General features: G+C 45.1%; 1 protein-coding gene and 2 non-coding genes across 15 annotated transcripts in view; all 3 read right to left on the bottom strand.

Moving 5' to 3' along the window:
* Nucleotides 1-13,782, bottom strand: part of snap91a (synaptosome associated protein 91a) — a 41,994-nt gene that overhangs the window by 15,423 nt on the left and 12,789 nt on the right. For 12 of the 13 annotated variants that reach the window (XR_007031625.1, XR_007031628.1, XM_047335220.1 and 9 more), the window contains exons 3-14: nt 8,906-9,048; nt 6,897-6,972; nt 5,743-5,845; nt 5,258-5,351; nt 4,877-4,988; nt 4,449-4,555; nt 4,319-4,360; nt 2,166-2,227; nt 1,903-1,911; nt 1,318-1,330; nt 884-1,098; nt 650-747 (exon numbers count right to left, since the gene is read on the bottom strand). Coding sequence is in view for 11 of the 13 variants with exons in the window: in XM_047335220.1 (XP_047191176.1) it covers nt 650-747; nt 884-1,098; nt 1,318-1,330; nt 1,903-1,911; nt 2,166-2,227; nt 4,319-4,360; nt 4,449-4,555; nt 4,877-4,988; nt 5,258-5,351; nt 5,743-5,845; nt 6,897-6,972; nt 8,906-9,048 (1,074 nt within the window). In the remaining 2 variants the exon portion in view is untranslated. The remainder of the gene's footprint in view (nt 1-649; nt 748-883; nt 1,099-1,317; nt 1,331-1,902; nt 1,912-2,165; nt 2,228-4,318; nt 4,361-4,448; nt 4,556-4,876; nt 4,989-5,257; nt 5,352-5,742; nt 5,846-6,896; nt 6,973-8,905; nt 9,049-13,782) is intronic. The other variant, XM_047335217.1, reaches the window with a different exon arrangement.
* trnam-cau lies at nt 12,531-12,603 on the bottom strand. The gene has a single exon. It is a non-coding gene; the product is annotated as a tRNA-Met (tRNA).
* Nucleotides 13,088-13,160, bottom strand: trnam-cau. Its single transcript has one exon. It is a non-coding gene; the product is annotated as a tRNA-Met (tRNA).

The following is a 13,782-nucleotide window of genomic DNA, read 5'->3' on the forward strand; positions in this document are numbered from 1 at the left end:
GTGTGTGTACTTGTGTGTGTACTTGTGAGTATGTACTTGTGTGTGTGTACTTGTGAGTGTGGACCTCTGAGTGTGTACTTGTGAGTGTGGACTTGTGAGTGTGTACTTGTGAGTGTGGACTTGTGAGTGTGTACTTGTGAGTTTGTACTTGTGAGAGTGTACTTGTGTGTGTGTACTTGTGAGTGTGTACTTGTGAGTTTGTACTTGTGAGTGTGTACTTGTGTGTGTGTACTTGTGAGTGTGGACTTCTGAGTGTGTACTTGTGTGTGTGTACTTGTGAGTGTGGACTTCTGAGTGTGTACTTGTGAGAGTGTACTTGTGTGTGTGTACTTGTGAGTTTGTACTTGTGAGTGTGTACTTGTGAGTGTGTACTTGTGTGTGTGTACTTGTGAGTGTGGAATTGTGAGTGTGTACTTGTGTGTGTGTACTTGTGAGTGTGGACTTGTGAGTGTGTACTTGTGTGTGTGTACTTGTGAGTGTGGACTTCTGAGTGTGGACTTGTGAGTGTGCAAATGTATCTACTACATAGGGCCCTCAAAAATCACACACACAAAGGGTATGGGACATGGCTGTGTCTGAAATCAGCTCCTTGTTCACTCACTCGCTACTATTATACACAATCACTGACAGAGAAGCAGGAAGTCCTCACCTCCCCATCCCGTCATGGAGGAGGCAACGGCGGCGCCCCCCGTTGACGAGGAGGAAATCGGGTCTAGATCCAACAAGAACCCATCATCAATAAGGGCACTAAACCGCAGAGGAAGAAAGAGAGAGCGGGCGTGTCGTCAGAGAAAGAATCCATATCTAATGTAATTGTGAAGCTGTGGATATTGATGCAGCTCAGTTAGTCAAACATTTTGTAATATTGTTGAGTGACTCCTACTTGCTGGCAGCGGTGGCGGCAGCGGCAGCGGCGGCGTTGGCGGTGGCGGTGCGGGCCGGAGCAGTGGGGGTGACGGCGGGCGGGGGAGGTTTGGCAGGAGGCCCGGGGCGAGCGGGGGGACCGCCGGCTGGAGCGGGAGGCGCATGCTTGGCCGGTGCAGCAGCAGCAGCAGCAGCAGCCGCCGCCGTCGAGCTGTTGTTGGCCGTCGCGTCCGGCTGCAGAGAAGACGGCCGTTAATGTGGCGACTGACGCGGTTACTTTAACACATGAATTCACAATGAATCACCACCCGCCTGCAGTAGAAACTGTTGAGGGGTAAAAAGTCGTTTTTCAAAGATATAAGTAACTGTTTTGACGCTGAAAAGGCCTTTGTATAAGCAAAGACTATTATTATGACCACCACCACATTATGATTATCATGAAACACAACTCACCTTAGTGGGCGACCTGCAAAAAAAAAAGAAAGAGAGATAGGACATGAGTTAAAGGGCTTAATGATGCGCTCGCTGAAACTATAATGTCTGTGACTGCGATGGGAGGCAAAGTGACGGCTTAAGTATCACTGTGGTGCTTTCAGACGGGCGGTATTTCAGAGAAATTCCATTTAGCAAACATGTGCAATTAGAGGATCCATGCTGCCCGTGCTGAGTAACGGCATCTTGGCCCCAGCTCCACTTCGACAAAGCTTTCTCCTTTTTCACGTCACACACAGAAAGTGGGAGATGGCCGTTTTTGAGCGGCTTACTTTCGAAGCTCTGCACGAGTTGGAGCTGATAAGATGACAAATATGTTTGCAATGACACAGGCACAACCACGTCACAGCAGATATGACAAACAACAGTGAGGCTGCTATAGATGGTGCATCACGAACAAGTTGCCCGTACAGAACGGTAACAACGTCTGCGGCTTGTTCCGATATTGTTCTATAGAATGGCTCAGACGAATCAGACGAGTGCAAATGATGAGTGGTGAATGAGCGTATTTCAAAGTCCAGTGGCCAGTGACAAGACAATACTCACTTATCCTCCCTGAGTTGGGTAAAAAAGACAGAAGGAAATGCCACGTTAGAGAAGAGTCAGAGAAGATACGGTCACTAATTAAAAAACGAATCAAAGCTCAAACAGGCCCCAGAGAGAAGAAACAAAAGTAATTCTAGAAGCACCTAACATGATCAGGCCCATGTTTCAGACCCACATGTTCAACCAAAACTAGTCAACTAGCTCTGGTTCTGTGCTACATCTGGCAAACGAATAGGCTGACGATGCGTCTTACGGCTACTTACGGCTTCTTCCCCTCCAGAGTGTTGAGGTGGGTCTCCAGGGACTCCAGAAGACTCTCCGGGGCCTGATCCCACCACCCGGGGGGGGGGGGGGGGGGCACCACCACAGAGGAAGAGAGTGGACGACACAGTTAGAAGAGCATCCTGATCATGGATTTCAACATGGTATGCCCTGCAGCGTCATTATTCATCTGCAGCGCCATGAGAAACACATCAAGTGTCGCTTTAGGGTCACAAGTCGAGCTATTGTAAAGGTGGTGGGACCTTGACGGATGCATTTTCTTAATCTAGGCGTCCTCTCGGTATAAGGGTAGAATAAAGGTGAATAGTGATTGTTACTTTACAAATGGCAGGAGCAACCCCATGTAGCCAACGCTGTTGATTTGCCAAATGAATTCTGCAACTATAGCCAATGCTACAAGTGTATCTCAAACATTTCCTGACGTCCTGCATCATAAAAGAAGACAGATGACAGCCGAAGTATCATTTTTTTTTGTTTCACACCATAAGTGTTTTGAAATCCATGCCGGGGGAAGAGGCTCTGAGTTCATCTCCCCTGTGCAGACTCGCCAGCGCTCTGTTCTCGGACGCCTCCATCTCGGAATGCACTGCTCCAAACTCAACTCGAGTCTCTGGTCAAAGTTTCTTTATTGATCATAACTCGGACATTACTTACATCTGCATGCCGACTTCAGACTTATTCATCTACCTTCAGAATAGCATATATTCATTCGTAAAGACGTTCTCTGATGGCTATATTAATAAACCTGTAACCCCTAGAATCCAGTTTCCAAAACTGCCGTTACCGAGCCCAACCGGTGTTTACTGTACATACAGAATTGATAACTTTTGCAAATGTCATTCCATTGTTTTTTGAGGCACAGAAGAGCAAACAACGCAATGATTAAAAAAACATTTCTCAACCACTTCCCCAATTCCCTCGGGTCATTTGCATGAATCCATTTATCACACGGAAGGGGATGAAGAAGCAGGAGAGAAAAACAACAACTAACAATAAGACGACAACAGAAAAAAAAAGGGTTTAATCTTGATGCCAATAGAGTGAAGAGAACAAGAGGAGAGGCTAAATGGGACATTATCACCCCCCCGACATGCGTTCAAAAAGAATAGCACAATAATATCCCGCAGGCTTATTAATATTAAGAGGTCAAAGCTTATTCAGCCAATGAAATAAGTCACCAATTAACTTCCCCTTAATCCCCTGATCCATTTCCTGGATGAAACCCTTTCAAAAGTCGCCTATAGTCTTATTATCCATAATGGGGTGAGAGGCCGGCAGCGAGGCTGACAGGGTGATAGCGTTCGTCGTGGCAACGAGCAGGATCGTGTTGCAGCTCTGTCACCGCACTACTTAGGCGCGCGTGCACACACACGGTTGGCAGCTCTCATCCAAGAAGGCCAGTGAAAGAAAGATGCCGGTCAATCTGCCCGTGCGATGTGGCCGCGAAAGGCATAGCATAGGTATACCACTTAAAACAGAAACACCCACATAACTCCTTAAAGCAATAGTTTGACGTTTCGGGAAAGTGATGATTTGCTGTTTCAATTCCAGGACAACAGTCTAAACTAAAACTTTATTCAGCCCACAGGGTTTTAGTAGCGGGAACGGCCAACCGGACCGGCAGATCACATCTTATCCTATCAATCTGCAGCCACATCATCCCACTTCACAGTGGGGGGGGCGACCTCCGTCTGCTGGGTGTGAGCAGCAGTTCACTTGCTCCGCGCTTCAAGTCTGTGCACTCACAGAGCGCTCGATTGTCGACCCTCCCTGAGCGGTTTGCTCCCCAAAGCGTTACTCACATACTCTCAGCCCGAACCATCAATCTGCATCTCTGGAAGTGAGAAGAGGGGAGGAGGCGGCGGCGGCGGCGGCGGCGGCGGCACAGGGGCCATGAATAATATAAGGGACCACGGCTCGTTGGTTGCATGGAGGTTGGAAGTGCACACAGGTACTTTAAACAGCGCACTCGTGTAGCCCTCTGCGAATGTCGGATTATAGTCAAAGGAAAGAATTCGTGGTGAACGTAGGAGAGAAAAAAAAGTAGCTGGTAGCCCGAGACACTCGGATGAAATGCTCTGTTAGTATGTCGCCTAAAACATAAGAGATCCAATCATAATGGGTGAGGTCTTACCTGAGTGAGTTCAGGTATGTCATTTTTGTCTATTCCCACTTGCTGCAAGAGGAAAATACAGAGACAATTAACAAGCGGTACAATGTTGAGCTGAGATGCAGTGACACACGACGTGCTCTGGAGGAAATACCTCGGCGATTTTGAAGAACTCCGAAACCCTCGTCATCCGTGTCAGGAATCTCTTGTAGATCTCCAGCCCGTCTTTACACTGGCTTCGCTTCATCTGGAAGAATTTTTCTGGACAAAAGGAGATGAGTAAAATGTGACTTCCTGACCCTCGTATAGTTGAAGAGCAAGGCTGCTGATATTCTCGTATGTCTCTTTTTGTTAAACTGCGCGAAAAGACCAAAACCAAAAACCCAGCAAATGCACTTTCACTCTTTACTCCGTTGCTGGTTCTTGATCGTCTCGTGGCGTTTGTTGAAAATTCCCCCCTAAAAGAAATCCACATTGCCTTTCTAATGACCCCGGCCTCACCCCTTTTCAGAGTACCTAACTGTAGCCCATTGATGACTTGATGAATCGCGTGATCGGATGTGAATCGGAGCGACTGTTTACCGAGCAGGTTGATGATGCCGTCGTTGTAGCAGGCGTACAACTTGATCAGATCTCTGAAGAGCAGCAGAAAGCAGGCGTTTATCACCGCGTTGTTCAGCTCTGGTGGATGCACCTGTGGACACAAACGTAAGCAAAGAGGTGAAATTTGATCATCTCACTAGTTGATAATAATGTAATGTATAAAGAACAGTGTTAATCTCCGCACAGGGTATATGTTTCAATCAACTTCAACCCTCTGACTCTCTTCTGCTATGTGTGAAAGGGGCCGTGACCGCAACACTGTGCTTGGTTAAACCCAGTCGGCGCCCTTCTGTCGCGGGCGTGTTTGGTCAGTCACCCCCGTGGAGGGACTCCGCTTCTCTATCGGCGCGCGTCACTCACGTCAAAGTCCAGCAGGGCGTCGATCTGGCTCTGCAGCGTGGGCATCCCTTTCAGCAGCTTCTCCACTGACATGGTCCTCATCGCTCCCTCAGCTCTGAGACAGAAGAAGGGGAGAGACGAAGCATGTGGACAATTAAGGTGGAACACTTTCAGCCGGCAAGGAATCCAAAATATTCCCTGCCAGTCGGAGCAGAGCCGTCCACCCCGTGAGTGTGAGTAATAACCCACTCTGTATTCATCCATGTGCGTCAGTAAAGACATGCACTTGCTAGAGGTCACGGAGGTCAACCCACGCATGGACACAACCTCTGTGGGATGTTTGTTATTTTGATGAATAGGGAGGGCCAGTATGGAGTGGGCATGTGCTAGGCCCAGAGGAACTAACAAAGTGTATTTTCTCTTAGACAAAAAAGAAAGTAATAATCACTCTGAACTGATCATGCAGAGGGGACGGTGTCGTGAGAGAAATGAAAAAAAAGCGGTACCCTTTCTTGACTCGTCCAAAGTCAAAAGACATCTGTCTGTAGGCGAAAGCCTTCTCGTTGAGATAGCGGCTGTAGCGTCTGATAAATGTGGACATGTCGTAGCCTGGGGAAGACACACACATGAACACTCTTCAATGTCAACTCAATGCAGGGTGTTGGTAGCCATTGGAAAAAGTTTAACAGCCCCATATTGTAGAGAGTGAGATTTCCGTGTCTTTTTATCACAATCATGCAGCTCTCGGTTTTACTGTATATACAGTGAAAGTATCAAAACACACATGGAGATATTCACACAGCCCATTATTGAGAATGGTTGCCCCAGAAATGAGCCCTAATAAGGACTTCTTTAATGTTGCGAACTAATAAAACCATACGGTCATTAGCCCTTAGCCACGCCCACCTGGACCCAGCATGCATCCTTTTATTTTTTAATTCAACAACCCGTGGTCGGCACGTCAGTGCATCACTCTCAAAAAGGTCGGCCACCCGAAGAGAGACGATAAAACCACACTGACGTTGATTTTACAGCCTAAAACCGCAACAAAACTTCGTATGGGAAATATAGGACTGTCAAAAAACAAAAAAGAATATTGCTTCCAGTCCAAACGCTAATTGTCTGTGTGTAGCTTCATATTTTTACAGATAACTATCTGTGCAGCTTAGCTTAAAGACTGAAAGCAGGGAAACAACTAGTCTCGCTCTTTCCATACCTAAGACCACACAAAGCTTTAGAGGCAACTCTTGACAGGAAAGCGAATAAATTCATTTTAATTCATTTTTAATTTCTGAGTGAAACCATATATGATGAGCCATATTGTATTACTCCTGGTGACCAGTGTGTTCAAGTTCTGCAATTATATTTTTGTTTAACATGAAAAAAAAATTACAAAATTAACGCTTTAAAAGGAAATATCCATGACAACCGGGTTTGAAGTCGGACTTTATCGCCGTAGGACACTGCATTTATCTCCATGGAGATGGGTTTAATTGAAGGGAGCATGGACCAGGGAAGCTAGAACATCTCCGTAATGGATGGAATGAGTAATCAGGTTTACATTCAAGCCTGTTCTGTTGTCGCCTAAAACTGCTCGAGGGTGGAAAGTGTTGGAGGGGCTAGTTTTGTCACACATGGCAAAGGAAGACAAATCACCCACCATGGGAACCGGTTTTGTCCAGGAAGTTGCTGAGGTTGAACAAGGTGTTTCTCGAAGCCAGGAACTGCAGGAATCTCTGTGGGAGAGCACAGAAACAAAGGGTTCAGTCCTCCCTGAGGCAAAGTTAAAGGAGCAGTAAGCCATTCTGGAGAAAACTAGTTTCTCTCTTTGTTGTTGTTGTGATTTTTCTGCTCTGGCCGGGAGTTGCAACGCACTAACCACGAAGCCAAAAGACCTATGTTACACATTAAGCCCGCAGTGTTGAGTGGTGCGGTCCGCACCATTTTTGTTTTTTTGATTTACGGAGCCTGGGCTGCCGCAAAGTTTTCCACCGCACGCACAGAACCGACAGCTGACGGACGGTGAGGAAATATTCGCAGACTTTTACAAAATAGGTATTGCTTTAGAATCGCTTACTGCCCCTTTAAGGGAATAATTATGAATAATTAATAATAATAATTTTTTATGATTTAAGACAAGGAGAACTGAATATGTTCTAGAAGGTCATTTGTCTAATTATCAGCACTTTATTATTGAAATGGAATGAACGCAGGAGGTTTGGTTCTTTAATGGTCTTTTCCTTTATTGATTAGAGAGTAGTAGTCCAGCTTTAACGGAGTAAAGCTACACCCTCCTTCAATTAGAAATGTGGAGCATCAGGAAATAGATAAAGGCATGTAAATAATAAAGACAAACAGGCTCAGCGGCCCTGCAAAAAAAAATGAACTTCAGTGATACATGGCACACACACACACACACACACACACACACACACACACACGCGAGGAATTAAAATCCTCCCGTGAGAACAAGTTACTATGCATTACATCTGCGCCTTGAATGTTCTTTCTCATTATCATCCTCTCACGCTCTCTTTGTCTCTCTGCAAGTCAAGTAAGTATTCAATTTATTACCACTGGGGACACTCCAATAGTCCTGGATAATGGCCGACACGTCTCGGGACACAAGGTACACACTGTGTGCAGATAATATTCACTTAACTTCACACAGAGTGTTTATCAGTGAAGTGTGTGTGCGTGTGTGTGTGCGTGTGTGTTTGTGTGTGTGTGTGTGTGTGTGTGTGTGTGTGTGTGTGTGTGTGTGAATATCCCACTGTGGCCCAGGGTACTTGACCTTTTCCTATATCACCTGCTGTAACAACTACAAATGTTAATGCCATTATCTTCATACCATTAAACCACCAGTCGTCTCTTTCCTGCTCTCGGGTTCAATGCATGCTGGCATAGGCGACCCCCGATATGAAATATGGAATATAGGGTGAAGTAGGTGAGGAAAGTTAATTGTGCTTCATGCTCTCATTCTCCATTGGTATTGGTATTAGCTCTCTATGGCTCTCTTTTATTGAATATTTCATTCATCTCTTCTCCTCTGCCTTATCAACAGCTCGCGCTCGCCTCTGTGACATGTACAACCCAGTGGAAGCTCGGGGGAATTTGACGGGCAGAAAGAAAAAACGCATCTGTTCATCTCTCTTGAGCTATCTATTGTTGTCCGTTCGGGGCCTTTGCCTCTGCTCAGCTGTCAGGACATAAAATTGGGTCAGGAGGTCGGCACACAGACGGCCAGTCCCTTCGCCAATTCCACGGTGGCTGTTGAGCTGCAATTTAGAGAAACTACGGTGCGACGGTCGGACTTGAACGGGAGGTTATTGGTGTCTGACATCAGATCTAAGCAGAGAAGAGCTTAGAATGAAGCAATATCAGTTACTCATAATAAGGTTGAGATGTTAAAATAAAAATCACTTGGTAGGAGGAAATGGAGCAATCAATTGGCCTGTGTGGAAAGTCCAGCATACGTGCTCTTGTCCAACGCCGCCCCACTACTGTGTGTGTGTGTGTGTGCGTGTGTGTGTGTGTGTGTGTGTCAAGCTCAGGCACAGATACACCCATCCTCATGTGCCCCGACTATAATTTCACCCAGGCCCAGGCATTCAAAAGCATATGGACTTTGGTTTGTGTACACAATATGTTCGGTTTATATGATCTCACCTCGTTGCCTTGCACCATGAGGTGGTGTGTGGTGATCAGGGCTTTGAAAACCACCACCCAGCTGGCGTTGCCGGCCCTCTCCATCAGTGTGTCGGCCATCTGGGGGACGTTCACCGTGGTCTCCTGGGTGGCCTGGATCAGGTCTGATGAGCACAGAGAGGAGAAGGAACAGGAGGTCAGGTTGGTGGATATTAAGCAGGGGAGAGACTCCGCACAGGTGAGCACTGTAGAAGAGGCCGTCTATTCAACCACTGCAGGGATGGTGGATGACGACAGATGACAGATGACAAACAATAGCGTGTAATAGAGTAAATTGCATTCCTGCATTTTGCAGCCGTGCACTCGATTTGAAGCTGCCTCGTTCCATCTTAAAGAGATGGGGGTTTTTTTCAGTGAACACTTCACATTATGCCACCGTTGCCTGCTATGAGTCACGCTGGCGGCTGCTTTGTTCCCTTCCGCAGCCGGTCATTAATGCCAGCACAGGCAGAGCGAGAGTGGAATATTCCACAGCAGAGAGAGAGAGAAACTGAAAAGACACGATTGCAACGAGAGTCCGTCTTCAAGCCCCTCAGATCCGAGCCAAGAGAGCAAGTTTTTAAGAGATGATCAACATTCAGGTCCAAAGATAAGACCTCCAGGTCATACCAAAATAATTCATTTTTTCATTTGCCAATTGATTGACATGTCAGTGGCCTGAGCGTCAGCGTCATTATTGATATTGATTGAAATGTCCTACGTATAATGTAAACAGAATTTACCTGACTCTGCAGTAAGGATAAATTCTAAGACGTGTTTTAGCTCAGCTACTCTCTGCGTCTTGGTGGTATCCAGGCTAGCTCTGAAAGGACAATGAATGTCGGACTTACATTTGCTGGGAAGCCAAAACAACTCCAAGTCAACGGCAGTGTTGCCAATTTGGCCTGATGTGAATCCTAACATATTATGTGATATGTAATCATGTCAGTTTCAGCTTGTACTTCGGCCCCCATGTGGCCAAATACTACTTAATGCTGCTTTAATTCTAAAATGTATTTATGTGCAGGCTGCATTGTGAAAATACCTAATTTCCACTATTAAACTTTAAATTGAAGAATTTTAGTAAACTAGTATAACTTATTGTTTATGCTATGTTAGTCAACGACTCCTCTGCATATACCTGCATATGTAAGGAGGTAAGTTGACCAAGAGGGCATTCTACCAAATGCTTATCATGACAGAGCCTTTAGTTGGGTTTCCCGTCAGATGACGGTAGAGCCGTCACTTTAAAAGCCTTGATTCAGCAGCGCAGGGTGGACGCGGAGCGACCACTATTCGAGTCCTGTGATTCATTAATAGTGTCATTTCCATGTCTGCACATTTACCACCAGCAGTCGGGGAAGCAGCTGAAAGGCAATCTATTGAATTTTCCTTCCTGGCGTATTATAGATTAAATGCCAGTCCACCTCGTCCACATGGAGCATTCCGCCACTTGTTATGATGACATGAAATAATGAGTGATGCATTTGCAAGGTTTTGCTTCAAGATTTCGCACTCCAAAAGTTCTTTGCCTAACCAAAGATACTGTAGTAGACATTATAATGGCAAACAGCATTGGCGTTGCCTAACTGTATTAACTGTACCATATATCACAGGTCAATTACAGTTGCTTGAAAATGATCAACTTACTTCACAACTTACTTTAATGTGTTTGAGAGTAATTGTCATTTCTCATTAACCCCTGTAAATCGCGAGTTCCTTGGGATTTAAACTAAGTTCTTGAAGAATCTTAAGATCTAATGGACTTAAGGTTACTACTTGGTATTTTTATTATTTTTTATTAAAAAATTCATCTCCTTTTTCCATGTTGATAAAGTCAAATGCCCCGTAGTAAAAAAAAAGGAAGAGAGGCGTTCAAGGTCACTTTGCTTTGACAGTCACGCTACTAGCCTGCCGGCTGATTTGCTTCCTCTACCATGCTTTCATCGTGCACTAATGATTGCTGTGCATGTCCTCTTCAGAAGTAAGGCAGTGGACACATACATACACGCAAAAAAAAATCTGAAGGATAATCCCTACAGGGCTGATGAGTCAGCGGCCTGCATCATCCTACGCTTTTCATCTCTCCGTCTCAGTCTCCGTCTGTCGGCTTGCCTGTCTTACTCTCTGCCTGTCGCTCTCTCGACGCCTTACCCGTTGTGATGTGGTCAGACTGTGAGACAAGATCTACAGCCAATACCATCGACTACCTACACGAGTAGCTGCCTCACATTTGCTCTAAATCGTTTGCAGCATGGCAAAATTTGTACTTCTGTCACTTATGTGAGCCTTGATCTATCACCACTTCCGGTCTCTAATGTGGCGGAGCAACACAATGACAGGTTCTGATCAAGAATAATCCAACGCTGAGTAATTTTTTTGGATTGCCAATCAACTCCTCAGAATTATTACTACATGTCGGGGCTATGGTAGTAAGAGATGTACAGAGGAGACCCGGTCTGGATTACTTTGAATCTCTATCTTCTGCACTTAGCAAATTAGCACTAAATGGTGTGCAAGTAGTCAAAATGGCAGCTGCTTGGCTTTACATTGGAACTTCAAAAGTGCACTTCCATTTGTAGAGCGGAAACGCTCTTAGCAAGACGTGAACAACAAATACACCTAAAAACCTTATTCCGTTTAAGCCTCTCCACAGGTTTAGGTCGTTTCCCACTGAAGCGTCTATGTAGTGCAGAGTGTAAATGCCTTCCCATAACACCACACCACACCACACATGTAACAAGAGAGATGCCCCCTGTGTTAAAGTACGAAGTGTTAAAGTAACAGAAACACAAAAGCCTACTTGAGCGTCTCACAGAAGTTTGCGACAATTACTGAAAAATTCAGATACGTGTGTGTTTTAGAGCATTCCTGTCCAAAAGGTCCAAATTGTATGTATCACGCTCTTCTGACATGACCTGTGTTGCTAACAAATTCGTAAATAATCCAAGACAAGAGTCATCAGGCGATGACATATCCGTTCTTGTGAAGTCATTTTGGACCAATTGGGTATTCCCTTACCCACCTAACAGAATGCCATTGGTATCTTTCTGTTGCATATTGATGACATGTTTTGAGTTAAAAGTCTACTCTGAGCTTCTCCTAACATCACAGCGCAAATGTAGCAAGAGAGGTGCCCCGTGTGAGGCTTGAACTCACAACCTTCAGATTATGAGACTGACAGGCTGCGCCAACGAGGCCCTTTTGACATTAAAAATACATGAGTAAAACGGAGGTGTTAAAGTAACAGAAATACAAAAGACTACTTGTATGTCACACAGAAGTGGGCGACAATGACTGAAAAAATTGTGATACGTATGAATTTGAGAGCATTCCTGTCCAAAGGTTCCAAATTGTATGTATCACGATATTCAGACACGACCAGTGTTGCTCTCAAAATTGTTAATAATCCAGGACAAGAGTAATCAGGAGGTGACATATCCATTCTTGTGAAGTCATTTTGGACCAATTGGTTTTCCGATTATATCCATACCCTTTAAACAGAATCCTGTGTGGTATCTATCTGTTGCTTATTGATGAAATGTTCTCAGCTGAGAGTCTACTTTAAGCTTCTCATAACATCACACAGTACATGTAACAAGAGAGATGCCCCGTGTGAGGCTTGAACTCACGACCTTCAGATTATGAGACTGACGCGCTGCCAACTGCGCCAACGAGGCCCTTTTGACAGTAAAAATACATGACTAAAAACGAAGTGCTGAAGTAACGGAAACACAAAAGCCTACTTGAGCGTCACAGAAGTTTGCGACAATGACTGAAAAATTCATATACGTGTGTATTTAAGAGCACCGTGATAAGACATTTGAACCAATTCTTGGTAGTACTAGAATTGGCAGAATGACATCCCTGTTGACGGTGAGCATTGTAACACAACGACCTCAGTTCGCTTGAAAGCCTGTCAGCTCGTACCAGAGGCAGGGCGGGGCAAACAGTCTGCTGCAAACGGCAGCCCCAGTACACAAAAGTTAGACTTGAAGGACACGGCCCGTTGATTCTACGAGCTTCTCGGATGTCCCTTTATATCCATACCCTTTTAACAGAATCCTGTGTGGTACCTTTCTGTTGCTTATTGATGAAATGTTCTGAGCTGAGAGTCTACTCTAAGCTTCTCATAACATCACACAATACATGTAACAAGAGAGGTGCCCCGTGTGAGGCTTGAACTCACGACCTTCAGATTATGAGACTGACGCGCTGCCAACTGCGCCAACGAGGCCCTTTTCACAGCAAAAATACATGAGTAAAAAGAAGTGTTGAAGTAACAGAAACACTAAAGAACTCACAAAACCATTGCCGAACTCACGCTGCCTGCTGCCTGCTCAATGACGCCACCCTGAATCCTCACCCTGTCTTGCTTGAATGACTATTAAATCTGTTAAAACGTATTATTATTATATATTATTATATATTGCAAATAACTTAGATGTTGTACAATATTTAATTTCTTGCATTAGTGTTCACTTAAAGTGGTGATTAGTGTTAGTTATATATAATGGGGTGGGGGCTGGGGTGCCGATCAAAAGCCCTGAGTGTCAGATAACTGTCACCAAAAACTAATGTCAACATGCACTGCTTTCCACACCCAACACATACCTGACAGAACTCCCGTTTCAAATACCACCCTTTAACATATCAATAAATGCAACTGACATCAAATGCCCTGTGTGCAAGTACAACTGATGGGTAAGCTGCCAAGCATGCATCCACCACAGGACACACTCAAGCATGTACGTAAGCCTGCTCGTCACTCACTCAAACTCACTCAAACACACACACACACACACACACACACACACACACACACACACACACACACACACACACACACACACACACAC

Source organism: Scophthalmus maximus, chromosome 1, assembly GCF_022379125.1.
Source record: "Scophthalmus maximus strain ysfricsl-2021 chromosome 1, ASM2237912v1, whole genome shotgun sequence".
NCBI classification, from domain to species: domain Eukaryota; kingdom Metazoa; phylum Chordata; class Actinopteri; order Pleuronectiformes; family Scophthalmidae; genus Scophthalmus; species Scophthalmus maximus.